The sequence below is a fragment of the Mytilus californianus genome, unplaced genomic scaffold (genome assembly GCF_021869535.1).
Source record: "Mytilus californianus isolate M0D057914Y unplaced genomic scaffold, xbMytCali1.0.p SCAF_11, whole genome shotgun sequence".
Classification (NCBI taxonomy): Eukaryota; Metazoa; Mollusca; class Bivalvia; order Mytilida; family Mytilidae; genus Mytilus; species Mytilus californianus.
This window is the reverse complement of record NW_026262593.1, coordinates 23,962,134-23,982,427: the sequence shown is the minus strand read 5'-3', so window position 1 is coordinate 23,982,427 and position 20,294 is coordinate 23,962,134. Positions and strand designations below refer to the sequence as shown.

The 20,294-nt window shown below is 31.5% G+C and overlaps 1 protein-coding gene across 1 annotated transcript; it reads right to left on the bottom strand.

Moving 5' to 3' along the window:
• Positions 1-1,378: 1,378 nt before the first annotated feature.
• LOC127719755 (5-hydroxytryptamine receptor 6-like) lies at positions 1,379-8,940 on the bottom strand. The gene is made up of 2 exons (XM_052226003.1): positions 8,618-8,940; positions 1,379-2,660 (listed from the first exon to the last, which is right to left on the bottom strand). The coding sequence occupies exon 2, from the start codon at positions 2,634-2,636 to the stop codon at positions 1,464-1,466; it is 1,173 nt and encodes a 390-aa protein (XP_052081963.1). The 5' UTR covers positions 2,637-2,660; positions 8,618-8,940; the 3' UTR covers positions 1,379-1,463.
• Positions 8,941-20,294: the final 11,354 nt, after the last annotated feature.

Below are 20,294 nucleotides of genomic sequence, written 5' to 3'. Positions count from 1 at the left end.
GATTTAAAAAAAATGAATATATTTTTGGTCTTGCATTAGAACTTAGTGTTAATGGCAGATGTTTGATTGTCTCTGTTAGTTTTTTTTCGTAACTGTTTTAATAGACTATGGGATATTTAAAGTTTTGCATAGCGTATTGAAAAGAGCCGAAGGTCTGTCTTTTGTTGCAAGACTGTATGTCTTTGTTATACCTACGGACATCTGTATTTTGAATCACGTGGATTTACCGAAACCATTTGTAAATTTAAAGGTAGGAATAATTTAGAGATAATTAAACACTTTGACCACACCAAATTAACAAAGTGTTGTTCTTATTTTGAACTAAATAATTCTGAAGGTTTTTGTATTTATCATTGTTTCCTCATTGACATATATGCCACATCTAATTTTATTCATATCTTAACCGGACAATAGAAACCACAAACTTTGCCTCTTAGATTAAGTACTTTTATAAAATATATGTAAACTTAAAATTTGCAGTAAAAAATCTCAATCTAATACTGAAGGCAAGTCGCTGAACGGACGATCCATTAGAATGGAATTATCACAGCATTATAGAAATGTTATATGTCTGTTCCTTCAGTATTTATGAAGAGGGTTTATTTTATGGAACATGTTTCACATCTGACCATGGATATGTTCCAATCGTCGCAACCATAAACCAGTCCTCTATTCCTCAAATATGACATCACGTGATTAAGACTTGTCAACGAATTAGTCCTTACAATGAGCAACATGACGGTGCCAAATGTGAAGCAGGATCTGCTTCCCATTCTGGAAAACCTCAGATCACAACGCTATTTTGGATTGGGTTCGTGTTGCTCAGTCTAGTTTTTATGTAGTGTTTTGTTGGCTATTGTTTGTACTTTAGTCGTTGTTTTGTTTTTTGCCCCTGGTATTTTTAGTTTTTTGCCCCTGGTATTTTTAGTTATTTGCCCCTGGTATTTCAAGTTTTTTGCCCCTGGTTTTTCAAGTTTTTTGCCCCTGGTATTTTAGTTTTTTGCCCCTGGTATTTTTAGTTTTTTGCCCCTGGTATTTTTAGTTTTTTATGTAGTGTTTTGTTGACTGTTGTTTGTAGTTAAGTCGTTTTTCGTTTTTTCCCTTGATATTATCATTTTATCTATTTATGATGTTTGATTATCTTTTTGGGGTCTTCTGTCTTATTGCTTTTCACACAGTTTTAAATCAAACCAATTTTTTCTAATTCATGGCGTAAATGGCATAAGTTAGAACTTAAAGACTGGTCTGGAAGGTCAAATTTGCGGTTGTAAACTTGTTTACATAACTGAACTTGAATTACAGATGAAAAATAATTACATTTATAACCTTACTACTAGTTCTCAATCTCAGCACTCAAGAAAATATATTTTGTCATATTTTAATCGGCTATCACAGATAAAACAGTTGTAAAAATAACATATTCAATAAATATTAAACGTTGTAACAAATTATAAATTAGCAAACTATGTTTGTAATGGAAACTGTTTACACATTCTTGGACTTTCTTGAAAGTGTTTTAAAGATTTAAAGTATGGACAACACCGGTGAATTGCTTTAACGTACACCTTCCTGAAGTCTCGCATGAATAAAGGATATATTATAGGATTAATTAAACTGTTACAATAACCTAGCCATACAAATGCTACAAAAACTTTAACCGGAACACATTCACATACTGATTCGGTAATGTTTGTAATAAAAAATGGCGCCCACGTTACAACGTATGCTACAACTATAATTCCTAATGTTACAGTTGCCTTATGAGTAAAAGGTTCTCGTACATGTTTGGAAGTCATGTTCTTTCCTAATAATACGTTGCTTGTAACCATTAAAGTTCCTACAAATAATGCTTGTCTTTTAGCTTCTTTTGACACTCGGTAATACAACACAAGAGCTATTATTATTGGAATTAGAATTGTAACCGTTGACGCAGTAAACGCATACGGTACACTCACTATGAACAGACATTGTGGTTTATTACTGATTAATGTCAAATTCTTCAGTGTAGGTAAAGACGGATTATGAAGTCCACTTATTATTGGAACAAACGAAGAGAAAATTGCAATTCCCCAAGCAGCTAGAAGCATGTATAGCGCTCGACGATGTGTAATAATAGTTTTATACCGGAGTGGAGTCATAATGGAAATATATCGGTCGATACTAATTAAACACACATTTAAAACCGAAGCGCTAGTCAACATCACATCAAACGAGACCCAAATGGAACAAAATGAATGATGTAAAATCCATTCACCAAAAATTTCGTTTATTGCCGCCGGGATCATGACGATGGTGCCGACAAATAAATCGGCCAAACTTAATGAAAGGATAAACATATTAGAGACTGTTCGTAGTTTTTTGTTCGTTGTCACAGCTACTAAAACAACTACATTACCAACAATTGTCATGGTAATGATAAAAAATAAAACACATCCTGTGCCGATATTTTCAGACGGAAGTACAGTTTTAACGGCGGCCTCTGTTCCTATATTCAATCCGTGGCTGTTACCATTCGACACATAATTCCGGTTCTCAAAAACACACATGTTATTTTTGCACGTTACATTGTGTATTTCAGTAGTTGTGTTGAATAAAGTTTCTTTAATTTGTGGAAAACTTATATTTGTTTCTCCCATGCCACTTTAAAACACTTCATTTATCTAAAAATATAAAACAATCATTCAATTAGTATAATGTAAACTGCATGTATATTAATATTTTGTATAGTTAAAATATACTTTTTCACTTTTTTTGATCTTTTGGAAAATATTGTTTGTGCTGTATTTAGACCCCTCTACTAAGAAATTTGTTTTGCATGCACACGTATAAAAATTGCGGTTTTTATCCAACGCAATCATAGGTTTGAACGTTGTTTTCAATTTAGACTTGTTAATATTTTGTGTTAAATATTTCAATACTAGTGACCTTAGATGAATTTGCTTTATTTTTAGATATTTTTTTGTCATATGACTCCTTACATACTCATGTATTTATGCATCCTTCGCTTTCAAATCTTTTAGTTTGATGGTTCTTGTTGAAGGTAAATCCAGAAAGCGTGTCGGAAGCATTTAATTTATAAAGTGTTATTTCTATTGAGTGACTGGTACGTTGTTCCGAATATCTCTGGTAAATATCTTTTGAAATTCTTGTGATCGGTTTTTGTACAGCCTCATTTAGTCGATCTGTTAATCTTTTGTTTAAACGATTAAAGATAGTCCATGTCCATACTTATCATAAATGTACAAAAACAGACAAGTATTTTACATTAAAACAGTTTTTCTTGCTTATTTTACTCTGCTGAAATATAGCCATTTGAACTGCTCAATCCACCGTATTGAAATAGTAACAAATGGCATTGTTGAGCTGATGTTTTATTTATTATCCAAAGGAATTCTGAGTTTCTCATAGAAACATGAACTCTGTCATGTCTTAAAAGCGGAGTTTCTCTCAAAGCACTGACTAAGTTTCATTGAAACATTCATATATTATTTCTTACAAAATGTCATTGCGCATCTCCTATTGTATTGTCTTATTAGCAATACGAAATTAAGTGGTTTCCGTAACTTTTAGTGGAGGAGCAGGGTTTGAAATATATGAGCTGCATCCACATTTCGTTATTTTTCTATAATTTCAAATTTTTAGTCTTATACATTTTATTTGCTTCTAGTTTTTTCGATTTTATGTCACGTATTTGTGAAAATTAAATATTTTGCTCAATAGTTCATAGACATTTACTGATTTCAGAGAATTTAAAAATTATATTATTTGTAAGACTTCTATATATATAACATCGTGACGGATGAATGTGTCAACTTAACTTCCACATTTTAAAATAGTCTGTAATCCGTTAAGCATTCGCTAGTGAGAAGAAATTATTTGCGGAAATCAGAGTTCCTCTTTTCCGTTTAATTCAGCTTTAACAAATGGAACCGCGTTTTGTATTACTTAAGTAGTAAAAATCCATAATATTGATTCATTATTGAAGAAATGCATTATTCTTTATTTACTAGTATATCACGATTTCGGAAAGAAACATGGCAGGATTTCCTTATTTTTATCCACCTATTTTTATCATAAATGACTAAATAAAATGCCCTTTAAGGTAAACAAATTGTTTCGCTACAACCATTTTTAAATATACAAGTTTTGATATAGAAATATAATAATATATTCCATCCGGTTGTTGGCCGTTTGTTAACCTGTAATGGATAACTTTAAAGTCCACAATCAAACTTACATATTTGTTTTGATCCTTATCGAATCGTTGACACCGCGAAATAATTCAAATATAAATATAAAATTGAATTATCTTTAATATGCATAAGCGGTAATTACCCTCAACGTTTACAACAGACCTATACTAGCGCGTACATTTGCTAAATGATTTTGGTAATTCATCGCAGTAAATAATGTCTTTGTACTTTCTTAAGAGGAGTTTGACGATTTTACACGAACACATATTAAATGGAATATTTCAAGTGTTGAAACATCAGTGAAATTGCCCATTTTTCTTGAATTAATTTATATTTTCAAAACATTTAATATGTTGTTATCCAACTTCCTCAAGTCTGAATGCTCGAACTATTGATTAACTTGAAGACTTAATTAGTGAAAAAGAGCAATAGTTGTTTCCAACTTAAATACGCAGTTATTAAATATGTTTTCAATACATCTACAAATTGTACTTTGCTGAATATAATTATCATATTATATTGAAATTTAAATGAAAGGCTCGGTATGCAACCCTTACATCTATTTGGTGTGATTAAAAGCTTAAAATCACATCATATCCCTTAAAAATAGATTTCCATATCTAATAAGTGATCTTAAAGTTCTATATATTGTCGTTAAGTTTGTCTAAAAGAGCAATCTAAAAAGTAATAATGCGACTTTACATTTTTAAAGATACCAGACAAATCAATATCAGAATTACACATTTTGGCTAGACTTGGTTATTTTGTATTTTTTCTAATTACACCCAAAAACGTATACTTTTTTCACAAAATTTAGATTTTTATAACATATACATGTATTGACTTTAAAAAACCTTACACCTCTTGGCCGTATAATCGAAGTACCATTTATATACGAGGTAACTTCTCCGCTAAGCGATTTAAAAGACAAAATGCAGTAAATACAATTACATCGTAGATGATTAATTAGTGCAAAGGTCTACTAAACTACAGTTTAAGTACCTAAGTCTCCCTACATTCTATTACTAGATCATTATACTTCTTTTAGTCGTGTTATATACTGCTAAGTAATTTTATGATATAATTGTTATAAAGAAAACCAATACAGAACTTATAGACTATTTATATAAACACAGACGAGGTAATCACACTTATTCGTAGAAATTGAATATAGAATAATTAATAATAAAATTTCTATTATCGATATTATATAGCTGATATTGAAGATCAAAGACTTATACATAACTGTAATTTGCATTAAACCTGAGTGTAAACACACTGTCATAATATACCCTGTAATTTTCCTTACTAAATGCACAGAAGTACATACATGGATGCACGTAAATGATCGGTTTTGTATGGTCAAATTTTATATCAGAAACAACACCCACCCGGTCGGCCGTGGTTGAATTCGAAGATCTGGGTTGTCTGTTAACTTCATTCACTATTTGTTTATCAGTTAATTCCTTGCAGTAAAATCAAAACTGTTTAGACATTTCGCTGGCAGTTAAACTATAGATATATTCAATAACTGTTCAGGCATTTCAATATTTATTTGTCACATTCTGCTCACCCTTCCGGAGTACCTGAGATCACCTCCGGATTTTAGTGGGGTTCTGCTGCTCAGTCTTGTACACTGTTGTTACGTCTTTTTTCGTTTTTTGCATTGACGTTGTCAGTGTGTCTTCGACCTATGAGTTTGAATATCCTTTTGACATCTTCCGCCTCGCTTTTATTGTTTGAAATTGGAAACAGCAGCTACAGAATATGCTGACAATAAACTGAACTACAAGGTAAGTATCGGAATAATACAGAACATGCCACCATATGAATATCTAATAATGGATCGAATCGTAAAACATGGCGGACTTTGTTTCAGATCTTTTTTGAAATCGGTCTTGACCAAAAGAGTCTTGTCGGTTCTAATGCTATTCTAAAAATGTCGATGGTACCGATTAGAATTTATAGATATAAGAAGATGTGGTAAGTGTGCCAATGAGACAACTCTCCATCCAAGTCAAGATTTGTAAAAGTAAACCATTATAGGTCAAAGTACGGCCTTCAACACGGAGCCTTGGATCACACCGAACAGCAAGCTATAAAGGGCTCCAAAAATGACTAGTGTAAAACCATTCAAACAGGAAAACCAACGGTCTAATCTATATAAAAACCAAAAACAAACACTTATGAACCACATCAATAAACGACAACCACTGAACAACAGGTTATTGACTTAGGACAGTTGCAAACAAATGCAGCAGGTTTAAACTAGTTGGATGGCGCCAAACCCTCCCCCTAACCTAAGACAGTGGTGCTACAGCACAAAACAAGAACACACTATACAAAACAATAAACAAAAAACAAATATGATAAAGAGTAACAAACAATAACCATTCAATTACAGGCTCCTGACTTGGGATAGGCACATATAGAATGTGGAGGGGTTAAACGTTTTAACAGGCACCAACCTTCACCCTAATCTGAAACAATAGTGTAACATCACCACATTATACATGTTTTTCATGAGCTGGTGATATGTGGTTGATTGATTGGTGTTTGCCTAACGCCTTGTGGCAAATATATTTCATGCATATTCTTTGTATGACATATATATATATCTCCAGAAGAGGGCCCTACCCCCTACCTCCCCCACCAAAAAAAAAAACACAAATCCAGAAAACATTTAAACGTTTAATTACGAGGCATTTCGTATGTGATAGTTTTTTAATTTTGATAGGGTAAATGTGAGCACTTACGATACCCATAAACAACTATATGTTGTTTGGACAGGAAACAGTCTTTGAATAATCTGTATGGACATATTTAAACATAACTGGGTAACTTTTAGAATAAATATATATATATATAATTCTTCTCATATGAAAAAATATAAGTTATATGCAATTTCAGATTGAACTTAATTGTGTCAATTTCCGTGTCATTTCTAACTGATCAATTTCAAATTTTGTTAGTTTAAGTAGTCATGACATGTTGAAATCAATAAAACCTTTTTCAACAGTGCTCCAGTCAGGATTTGAAAACGATACTTAAGCGCGTAAAACAAAGTGGAAAAAGTAACTCATGGTGTCAGAAATTCCAGATTAAATTCCCTTCACAATTCATATACCATATTAACATCAAGATAGATAATAACGTTCATTTACTTTTGAAATACTTTTCATTGATATTGATGTGCTAATTTTAGAATATCACAAACTTACAGTGTATGAAGATGAATGTGTCGATTTTTTTCTAATATGGCAATTATATTTATACCGCATTAATCTTAAATGGCAAGTATATTGTTACCGCCTTAATTTGTGAATAATTAAAAACAAAAGGTACTTAACTAGCTCTGATAATCCCATTGTTTAACTAGAGTAAAGAAAGATGGTCATTTGAACTTCTCTCATTTAGCAGTAATACCTTTGTTAGGGGTGGGATGTATAAATACGCAGCCACGTTCAAACAGAATGGGGACGTAAAATATGATTATCTTTTTAGGTAGAGTGCCATGCTTTCTCAAGGTTATAACACACTGCAGCAACTCTTTAATGTGACAGTTGGAACCCTGTTGTAAGGTAAAATTTCTACCCCTTAATACATCATACCCTTTATTCCCGCTCTTGATCCAAGTCTATCTACCTTGCTGAACCCTAATTGTATGTATAACTGACTAAATATAGTCCTGAATATGTATGAAATAATTGTCTCTGGACATTAAGTAAACAACAATCAACCGATCAACCAATACTGAATTACAAATGGTCATGTTGGAAACCAGTTGGTTGTAAATGTCATTCAGTCACCCTCCGTTTTATTTTTAAGGTCTTGTGTTTCGGGACCACTTACACATGTGGTGTAAGATTGTGTCCTTTGTATGAGGACGTTAAAACGTCAACCAATCAATTATTTAATCCCGTTTGGAGGTCGTATGATGAACATTAAACTTTGTTGTTAAACATACCTAGTTTGTCAGCGTATATTTTTTTCCCCGGAACAGAAGCTCCCAGGAAAACTTTGTTTTAAACAATGCTGTTATATCTTGTCATGTTGGAAAAATATTCTTGCCTGTAATATTTGTTCCAATGGAAAAAAATATTCTGGTGTATTTTTTTTCTATTTGGAACTTATAATACGAAGGAACTCCTATTTGTCGTGTTCACTTCAAAATCAAACCTAAGATATTAGGTTTCTAATTTGGTGCACCAGAAGCAGTTCTCTTCTGTCTACATAAGACTGATAAGTGGGTCTCGAGTCAAAGCAATTGGAAGGTCACATCAAACAGGAAAATGTATGTATAACGACAATGTTCGTTAACGTCCAAAAACAAATTAAAATTGATAAACGAATAAATAAATGAACGAGTGAATAAAAAATAGTTTAGTTATTTTAAAGAAAAGTAAAATAATCTAATTTCTTACCTCTGATGCTTGTTTTCGTTGATGCTGATTGCCATAAATCGTCCAGTGGCACCATCTTTGGCAGGTGTCGTAATAGTCTTAACAGTGTTGAAGTTATTCCATTATTTTATTCACCGATTTTATTGGTTGTTGTGACTAGTATAATTGCAGCTTATTGAAAATTAATTTCCCAGTTTGACGCAATGTTAGTTCCTAACTGAGATCACAAAGGTCGATGGTATAAGATTTTCTAAGTATATAAAAATTCGATAATGGAATTTTCTTTACCGTATAGCGTGGTGTTATATCATTATCGTCAATTTCTTGTCATCATCAAAGTGTCAGATTCCTGAAAAATACCATCAATGAATAAGCCAGACGAACAATAAAATAATAGAAAGCTGACAATACTCAAACTTTTAAATGTCCGATAAACTAACGCCTCCAAAGCAAAAGAGTATTACATATATTTGGAAAATGTATGTTAGAGATACAATAGTAGTATTACATCTGCAAAGGAGAAGAGACATTGTACATATCTTCATAACAGAGAATACAAATGATCTAATCTAAAATACTGCACGATCAAAGACAATATTATATAATGTATACTCCATAAGCATTTTGTTCAAATGTTATTACTAATTCGTAAATAGAAAATAATATCGTAACTATGTCTGTCTTACTCTAGTAGCAAATTTTCGATCAGTAAGCGTTTTATGTGAAGATGCTATTTTCGATAATAATTCAGCAACTTTATAAGTTCCTCAACCTCTGTTTCATGTTCGGTCCACCCAACATGATAGAAATAACAATTCCAACGCGGACATAAATTATATTTGTTGTTGTCAAACATAATCACGACTACTTAGATTTGATTTTTACTTCTTATTCCTCTAGACGGACATGACAAAGGCGTTGTTAAACAAAATTGATTATCATACTTGTACAATTTCATGTTTTCATGTTGTGGAGGTTGTTATTTTTACATTTAGGTGAGGGAACCGAATAGCTTATTCAGGTCTTCGTTTATTCTTATATGTTATGTACACAGGGATTAAATTTGAATTAAATGGACAATTTTCAAAGTTAGTAGAAACTCGATCACAAATTTGCACATTTCTGTATATATATACTGACAAAATAAGAATTCAAATTGCGACAAAAAATAATTTAGAATATTAGTTTATGTAATGTTAAAGTATATCCCTTAATAACCTATAATTTGTTGACATTACCAAGCATCGGCATGCTTCAATGCATTGAATAGATGAGTGTTTGAATTTGCAGTGAAGTTTGGGCTTCAGATGAAGAACAACAATAAAAGCGACCTCATTTGCTTTTTTTTTTATCAAGTGCGTCTAGGAATTTTTTCTAATAAAATCTTTTTAAATGAAGCACTAACTAAAACGTCAAAATATAACGCCAATAACGCCCTTACAAAAAGCTTAACCATTTTACCTCCTGTACATAAGTAATAAACAGATTGAAGAAGTAATGAGCAAAAATTGTTGTCGGTATGTTAAATGATACAAATTAGGGACAACTGTCATAGTCCGACATTTTGTATTCCAGGATCTTACAAAAAAAATGTAATAGTTAGACAAAACTATTAAGAAAACATTACTCTTTTGAGAATGATAAATACATGTAGTTCACTATCTAACATCTGGTATGCACTTTAGTAGTAATACATGCACACAAAAAGAGTTTTTTCAAACTAAATTTCTACTGTGGTATGCTTGATGACACATACATATAGTTAATCAAACCATATGAAGGATTTATAAAAAAAACATACCATATGTAAAACATAATAGGCAATAAATAAAACAAGAGGAATTAATGCAATAAAATTGCGTTAATTTTCTTTTTATTTGGTCACAAAAGAAAGCCGCCAAGGCTCCATTAAAGATTCACGTGTATGAGGAATTCATGTGAACTTCATCAAAAATTCACGTGTATAACGAATTTATGTGAACTCAATTAAAAATTCACGTGTATAACGAATGCATGTGTACTACTTGTGCTGTCCGTATGAAAACCATTATACTTTTCAGAATAATGCATAGTTCACGATCTTATATAGATAAGTTGAGCACATGCACACAAAAAGAGTTTATCAAACAAAATTTCTACTGCAGTATTCTTGACGACAGACATACCATATGTAAACATAATAGACATTAAATAAAACAAGAGGAATTAGTGTGATAAAGATTGCATTTATTTCGTGCTTTAGTCTCAATAGAAAGACGCCATGACTCATTTAAAAATTCACGTGTATTACTAATTCAAGCTACGTGTAGTAGTAACATATAAACTACTGGTGCTGTCCGTATGCCTTGATTTTACGCAAGTCATTAAATATTGCAGTGAGCTTCATGTGTATCTTGTTCTTTCTTTTTGTAATCCATCTCGTTAAGGTATTCATACTCGCTATATCTTTTCATTTTATAAGCGATAAGAATAATTAATGTTTTCAATCAGTCCAATGGTATTGATTATAACTAATGACTCAATCTATCAATAAAAATCCAGATACTCTTAAGTAAAAAAAAGTTAGGCAACATATACCTTAATTAAAAAATCACTGAATAAAAAAATTTTCAAAGTTGCGAGATTAAAGTTTTAACATTAATTATATTTTAGTAAACATTGTATCTTGTGGCTTATTTAATGTGTTATGATAATGATTTGAAATAGAAAATAAAATTATTGCTGTTGCTAAACACTTTTACTCGGTATATATTTAAACGTGTATATGTTTATTAAACTTTTCGTTCTGTTTGACAACTCTTTGAAGTAACTCCATGTATATATATTTATGAAGTTAACCAGAAATAAACCTACATAGAACTGTATTAGTATATTTACAATTAGTTTGGATAGAATTCTAAAAAATAAGCAATATAATCACATTTTAAACTCGTTTGAATCTCGTTTGAATTCGTAATATGATTTACAAAGCTTCTGTTCAAATTTCTTGTGTTAAAATGTGTGGCATAAGTCTAATTTTATGACAAAAACATTGAAATCTCATTTGCAGGCATTCGCCAATAGTATTACTGAAATAAATCTGTTTTTAGTGAAAATTAGACATCAAATTCATGTTAACAACCAATTTTTAAATCCGAATTTGAATAGCAATATCCCGTGTGTTTATTCATTCCTTAAGTAGCATTTTTTGCGTGTTATAATAAACTCTGACTTATAACACTTCAAACGATTGCAATTTAATTCCAGTGTTAACTAACTACTGTTTTGAACCTATATTTTGGAAAATAAATGCTAATTTGTGAAATATTTGGCGATTATAAATGGAACTAGTGGATTTTTGGCATGTAACATGATATTATTTCCATACTCAGCCGCATACTGTGCGAAAACTTTAACTATACAGACATTGTTACGAGAAAATTAGGAATAAATGTTTTATTTCTTTGTTATATTATTTGTTTTGTATATTAAATTACACGTTCAAAAACAAATAAGTATAGCATGATAGACTCATCAGTAAATGTCAAAGTTTAGAGAATATTCAACGATTAATAGAAAAGTGTATAACACAGCAATTTGTTTTTTTTTCTAATTTGATATACACAATGAGGAGAGAGCTATTCTGTCGTTATTGGGTTAGTATGACATCCGGCTATGTTATATGTCTAACTTAAATCTAAGACGACCGATTCCACCCCACCCCAAAAACAGAGACTGCATAAATTAACAAACCATCCAAAAACGACAACATTCATTAGAAGGAATCTGAACAAACCTTGTAAACTGAATTATTGTATTTTTATTACAATATTTACACAAGAATAGTCTTTATGTTGAAAGTTGACGTCAAACTATGCATATAAAAAAAGGAGATGTAATATTGCAAATTAGACAACTTTTCACCAGAGTTCAATTGAAGTAGATGTAGCCAACTATAGGTCACCATACGGCCTTCAACAATGAGCAAAACCCATACCGTATAGTCAGCAATAAAGGCCCCATCATGACAAAATGCGAAAACAATTCTAATGTGTTGTGTTTTTGTTTTTGTATTAGCTTTCGTCCTTGCTGGCTGGTAGGCTTTAGAAATATGACTTAACACAAAACAAATTAAAAAACAGACACGGCCTTCATTAGCATATGACTATCAAAGTAGTTAAGGAAGATGATATATTGAGCAATGGTCAATGTCTCCCTTCTCTTTTACCATATATTTTCTTGTCCAGTGATTCTATTGACAATGACTTTGCTGACTGCAATAAACTGATGAGGGATAATGAATATGGCGTAAATCTTTACGATATGATTGATTATTTTTTGAACAGCCGTGGTGGCTTGTTGGTATTTTGGATTGATTTTTAATGATATTAAAATGACGTTGATTGATGAACCTCCCCCGACTCAGGTGCTTACTTTTTATCTATTTTCACCATTAAGCTTATGACGTCATATGTCACCGAATGACAGACGATGGATATTTAGAGGTCAATGTACATAGCCCTACCATTTTATCTCAATCTCTGGAAACAAGCATTTACTAAAGAGAAGTTTCATAAACTCGCGCTATAAAACAAATGTTTGCAAAATCCTCAAAGATTGACAAGAAATCGAAGACGACCAAGATGTATAAAAAATTCAGCCACAAGGTGCACATTGAGTGGTAAATGGTGCTATGAAAACGCTTTCAATTTCCGCATGCCGTTACGACACATGTGTCTCTTGAATAACAATTATCGATTGCGCTATTGTCTTATATTTTCTAAATCTAAATATATAAAATAAAAAAAATAATATTTACCAAAAAAAAAAAAAAAAAAAGTTTAAAACAGATTACTATCAATTTAAATTGTCTAAGAGATCTAGGGCGTCAATCTTTAGTTAGTATACTTGCACAATGCATATAAACTGAAAATCATAAGTCCGTATCAATTAAAAATGTTACTATCAAATCCCTGGTAACAGAAAAATATCAAGTGGACAATCATAAACTTCAAGTAAAGGAACGCTATTGTCAAACGAAAAACGATGAAATGTCAAAGAACAGTACGCAAGACAGTAAACAGAAAACTTGTTTAAAGTTTAACAACACGAACTACATTAAAAAACCCGTGTCATTATATTTATTTCCACGCTAGATGTGTTTCAATTAATCTATTTCAGCAACTTCACGGATTTTCCACAAAACGAGTATATAACATGTCAAACAAGAAGAAATACTTTCATTAATAGGATGACAATAAATCTAGATAAAAGAAATGAGGACCTTTTATATCGTCTTTCACGTAAGAGACTCGTCCGATAAACATTAAGTAACATTAATTATCTAAGAAACTTTATAAACTTATCTACACAGGAAGATGGCAATTCAAACTAATTCAATCGACTCTAGTCGTCCCCATAATTTTTAACCAGCGATTAGGGCCCTTAAAACCTATCTCTTATTCCATGTATTTTCGTCTGTTCTTTAAATCTGCCTTCTTTGTTTCGTGTTAGTGGGCTCGCCTCGAGTGCAAAAGGTCGTGGGTTCGATCCCCGGTCGAGTCAAACCAAAAACTTTAAAAGTTTGCTGCTTCTCCGCTAAGCGCGTTGGATTTAGGAGTAATAGCAACCATTGGTCGACTAGGAGTCAGAATATTTATAATGTTTCCATGTAAGGTGATATCTCTTTCTGTTGACTGTTACGAATATTCCTTGTAAACTAGCACGTTAAAAATACGACCCAGCTTGTCTGTTTAGTAAAAAGCAGGGTTCATATCTATATCGCATTAACATGTTCTCTTGCAGAATGTGCATTGCCACTAGAAGTTGCTTGACGTTAACCAGCCATCAATCATCATCATCATCATCATCTGGTCTATAAGTATTACCGGCATATACTGGTAATATCAGAATTTTATATGTTTTGTATCAAATATCTGTACATTTTATCGTCTTGAATATGCATCTTATATTTGTTCAGTAGCAATCAATCTATGCTTAAGATTTGACTTTTTAAACTAGTTATTTATATGTCACCACGGTGTATCAGAATAGAAATTTAAAATATGTCCTATTATATAGACCTACAGCTTGCATGTACGTAGACCTAATTAATGCATGTAACAGATATGAATTGAAGGCGCCATCAATGTAATGTATGATGTTATTTCAGGAAATAAACAGTGACTTTTTCACCTACAAAATCCATGTACATCAAAATTGATTTTAATAACGATTTGTATTAAAACCTTTGTTCAGTGCTCAGTCAAGTTAACGGTCAAAATTATAAATTGCTTTTAAAAGAAAGCAGCTTGATGTAAAATTGTGATAAACAAAGGAGATTCCACCAAATTTTCAATGACTGGAATAATAAAACAATCAAATATAATTATCTATTGTGATTTACTTTTACGACCAATGATCTAGATCGACAACAACAACATTTACGGTACCAATTTTTCTGCACCAGAGGCCCATTTCGAAAATAAATGTCTCTTCAGTGGTGCTCGCAGCCAAAATATTTAAAAAAAAAAACCAAATCATATATAAACGTTGAAAAGATTATCAAAAGTTGAGATTTGTGCGCATGTTGAACTGGTTTAACATAACAAATGTTTGTGCTCGTTGTTGTTTGTCTTTGTTTTTACGTCAATGATGTGGTCTGTCAAGCTGACCGATATTTTTGGTGATTCCTGTTATTTTTTTTTATTTATTAATAGTATAAAGTATCTGTCAGACTCCATCAGAAGAGTAATGATAGAGGTTTACAACAACAAATCAAATCCCGTAAGGTTGTACAATGATTTCATTGACTATTATTAGAAATAGAGGGACGTAAGGATTTCCATTAAATTCCAGGGAGACTTCAATTTGCCATATCTAATCAACCATCTTATATCCGACCATTTTAAATGTGAGAGTGGGTATTAAGATAGATAACTTTGTTTTTCTTTTACAGTAAAATCTTGTTTTATGCAAAAAACATCTTTACAAGCATGAAAAATAAGCTTAGGGTCATTTCCCTAATAAAAAAGTATTCCCATTTAAAACTACGGCTTCAATTATTTAACTATTAGTTATTTTGGATTGTCAATGAATTGGCTTTAGACGCTTTATTCTTCACAAGGGATGTTTTTTTTTTTTAGAATAAACAACTTAATAATAACATCCCAGGATTATATTATCAGGAAAAAGGAGTTCTCGATATTCATGACACAAACAAGTTTGCTCTTTCGTGTTCCCTCCTCCTCTGGTGTAGTAGGAGCGCTTTGATTGGATTTATGAGTATGAATTTTTTTTTCGGAAACACACAATGCATATCGGTTTACTCTAACATGTTTCTTATCATCATAGCAAAACGTAATCAAAAGAGTTCCGTCAATATTTACGCAAATAAGAAAGCAACCCTAAACACAAACCAGACAAACATCTTTATACACGTTTCGAAGCAAATGTTAACACTCGTTTCGTATTGTAATTTGTAAATTAACCCTCTCTATGCCGAGATACATATTTTATATTATACATGTAGATTTTAATCAGCATGTTAAGAACTTTGAGTTTGCTTTCAGTAACCATGAACATTTTTTTATGAGAATATGAAATGTAGTAAACTTGTAAAATCATCCAAACTCATCGGCTTAACAGAAATCATTATAAATATTAATTGACAGAACAACATGATTTATATGTGACACATTTCTGACTTGTACAGGCACTACATAATTAAAGGTATGTTAAAAAGCGTGTATGCTATGATTTCCGTTGGGACAACACATGTGTCTGTATTGACCTTCATCCAATACATTCGAGACCGACAGTTTGAGAAGTTAAATCTAGAACGCATATTAATTAAAAGGAAGAACAGTCTTTGCACGAGAGAGTCGCAATCCTTAGTTCTTCAACAATTGCATGATTTTATGCACTAAACTATGTAATGGCGCCATATTCTTTACGACAATAAAGATATTTTCATATTAAAGTTCCATCAAATAAAACATTTCATACACAAAAATGCAAATTTAAAATCATCAACGTAATATTATGAACATGATACAATAGATACAATAAAACAAAATGAGTTTAATTTAACATTGGTAAATTGTTTTAAAAACTGACAGAAAACATCAGGTACATGTACCAAAAAACTAAGACACAAGGAAATGTCATATCTCAAATCTAACCACACAATTAAGTCATGATAGCACAGCAATACTTTGTCAATTGACAGACCACCTACAGACCCACAGAAAAGAACTAGTTTTTTGGCCTGTATAGACGATTTTCCAGTTTGAATGCTAGTGTAGACAAAAAATTGAACCCAAGAAAATATCATATTGAAAATTGCATAACAAGAAAATATTGTCAGAAGTATAAGAGAACATGAACCTATTCTTAAGTGTAAAAATGAAACGACACAAATATAAAATAATGGCTTTTTTTGTTAAAGACTCGTGTTTCTTAATTACGAAACATGTTTATAAATGTAACTTATTCAGGTGAGCGGTAAGTCAAGAATTCTCATTTTACTTAGCAGTTCAATAAAATATGGGGAAAAAACTTTTGTTTAAATCTCTCGCTGCAAGGGTCGAAATTCGGTAAGAGTAAACCGCATAGAAAAGGCTATAAACTACTTTTCATTTTGTTCATGTTATACAACCATCCCTTAGTTAGTTTCGGTTTCGGATTATCAATATATGGTTTTGAGCACATACAATTATATTTTCGAAATTTGAATATGGCGCATCAGTTTAGCTCTGGTACTTTGTATAGTTTTAGCAACATCCATACCTAAGTACCCAAAATCAACCCAATATTTATATGTTAGTCATGTATCTTACTATCATGACTGATATGATTAATTTCTGTTTGAAATAAAGAACCAATCAGAGTCTATAATAATTTATCCAAATTTCAACAAAACGAAATAACAGAGTGGATCCTTTGAATCATGTCTTTTACTAGTGTTATATGAGATTGTAGCTTCACGTTCACTTATACTAATATCCATTATAGGATCTGAGAAATGTATTATATATATACAAGCACAGCGGTTTTATAAATATATGGAGGTTGTTATCCTAATCAGACCTTGATTAGTCTAATATACAAGTTCTATTTAGAGCGTAAAAATGTATCAGGGGATAGTATTTATCAAAATGTTATAATTTTGTTTCATTGTAAAGAAATACAATTTACATAGAAACAGATGAAATAATGAAAAAAAGTGTGGGAAAATAATATCGGCAATAAACGAACAGGTCTTGGAATCTTTTCTTACGACAAAAAAATTATTGGAAGTTATGATACTGAAATGTTCATGACTTACGAGTATTTTTTTCTCATAAATTTGTTTTGGTGAAATGGGTCGCAGATATCAATTCCGTTGCACTATTTGTTTTTTTATTTCAATACGTTGTTGAAAATATTCGAAATAAAAAGTACTTGATACGGAATGCGCACAAAATAGCAAAAAGAAAAGAAAGGAATTTAAATCGTAAACAATCCTCTTTTGAAACGGAGAACAGATTTATAGAAGAGAAAATAATAACAAGAGAGAACTTAATAAAAGAAATAGATATACTAACAAAAGAAAATAAAAAACGACACATAACAACACAATATCAGCCAAATATTTTGTTTCAATAGACGAGTCTCGATCTTAGATCAGTACTGTGTGTGTTTTGTCTCATTTTAGAAGTTTATAATGTTCCCTGTCGATCTGATGTGTCGAGGCATTTCCAAATATTTTTTTACAGTTTTGCTTGTATTGTACTACTACAAAAAAAAAGTTAAATCACAAAAATACTGAACTCCAAGGAAAATCAAATTAAATTTATTTTTAATCTGATTATATATTTAATGTATTCCAAAGTATTTTTTTTTAAGATGTATCATATACTGAGTATTTACATCATCAACTTGTAAATTTTTTTTACTATGTCTTATTCGCATAATATCAATAGTATAACAATGCCATAAATGTCATGTCATTCACTTATGTCTTGTAAAAATGTATGTATGCACTGTAGTTTGAACACCAAAAAGATCAATAAAAAATAAAAAAAGAAAATCCAAAACGGAAAGTCACTAATCAAATGGCAAAATCAAAACCACAAACACATCAAACGAATGAACAACAACTGTCATATTCCTGATTTGGTACAGGCATTTTCTTATGTATAACGTACACTACACCACTGTCCCGGATTAGGCGCTCACAGACTTTTTTTTAACCCCGCCACATTTTATATGTACATGTCCAAAGTTAGGCCCCCCTTATACAGCAGTTATCGTTGGTTGCGCTCGGTTATATTTGTTTTTGTTTATTGTTATGTCATAAATCAGGCCATTGATTTTTTTGTTTGAATTATTTCACATTTTGTCTTTTCGAGACCTTTTAAAGCTGACTTTACGGAATGGGTTTTTCTCATTGTTGAAGGCAGCGCATTGACATATGGTTGCTTAAATCTACGTCATTTGGACCCTCAACTCCTTCTTTTTATATAAATGAAAAATAAATCCACTATATTGATTAAATGTTATATTTTACAGCCAAAATACAAAATAATCCGAAACAGTGGGAGTTATTATGAAAAACACACGACATGGACATATTAACCCCACACTTTCATAGTCAGGTGTTTAATTGAAGTCGTACAAAGATAATTTTAAACACTTTTTTTCTAATTCGGTGGTGAAACAATGACGTACACAAATAATGACGAACACACAAGTGAGGCGGAAGACAAGATTCCCACCAACACACCAAGGGTCATCTCAGGTGCTCTGAAAGGGTGCAAATTGATTAATCATTTCCTATCTTCCAAGGTAAAGTTTGCTTGAACAGTTTTTTTAGACAGTTCTGAGACACTTTGGTTTTAATGTAAATAACATACATTGTATTTCATGTTGTTTTTTTTTTAAATATTTTGGTCTCGAGCTTTCCTGATGAAACAGAATAAAAAGAGATATAGGGTTCACGAAAATGAGACAGCAACCGAACAACAAAAATAAAAAAAGACACTTAGTGGACAACATACAGACCTCAACAATTGAATGACAAGCAATCAGACATCAGCGAAAACTCTTTAAATAACAAAAACTATAAGAAAATAATAATGAAAAAGAACCACTGACGAGATTCTTGACTTGGGACAAGAGGTTTTTGACTTGGGACAAGTTATGGCACAAAAAACTTCTTTGGTTTGCTCATTAATTTCATGCGTACGTTTTTTTACTCACTGGGTCGGTATCGCTGCTGATGGACTGAGTCCCTGATAGTACTATAGATGCCAAATAGTCAATGATTTGGTATTGGCATCAATAAAATGGTAAAGTTGGTCTATCAATGTCTATTCAGTTCATAAATTATATATAATTGTTATCAAACTAAAAGGTTGCAACAATACAGGTTTATTTTTGTTCTGTTCAGGCACCATTACTTTTAGGCTTTCAAACATCTTAAATATTCGACTTTCTTTTTTAAGAATAACGTGATGTACGGGAGAAAAATAAGAATCGTATTTTTTTTCATTTTTGCAATTTGTGATGTAAAGAGAACCAGTATCATATACACACAAGGAGAAAACGACGCAATCAATAAACTACAAAAAGCTATTTTCAAAAGATAATCGGCTTTATAATGGAAATGACATTCGGAAAATCTCAGGTGAAATAGGATTATGAAAAATTACTGTCAACATGCATGCTAATGCTT

Bases quoted from the DNA above. Each gene is read 5' to 3' on its own strand.
- LOC127719755 (XM_052226003.1), bottom strand. From the start codon at position 2,636: ATGGGAGAAACAAATATAAGTTTTCCACAAATTAAAGAAACTTTATTC.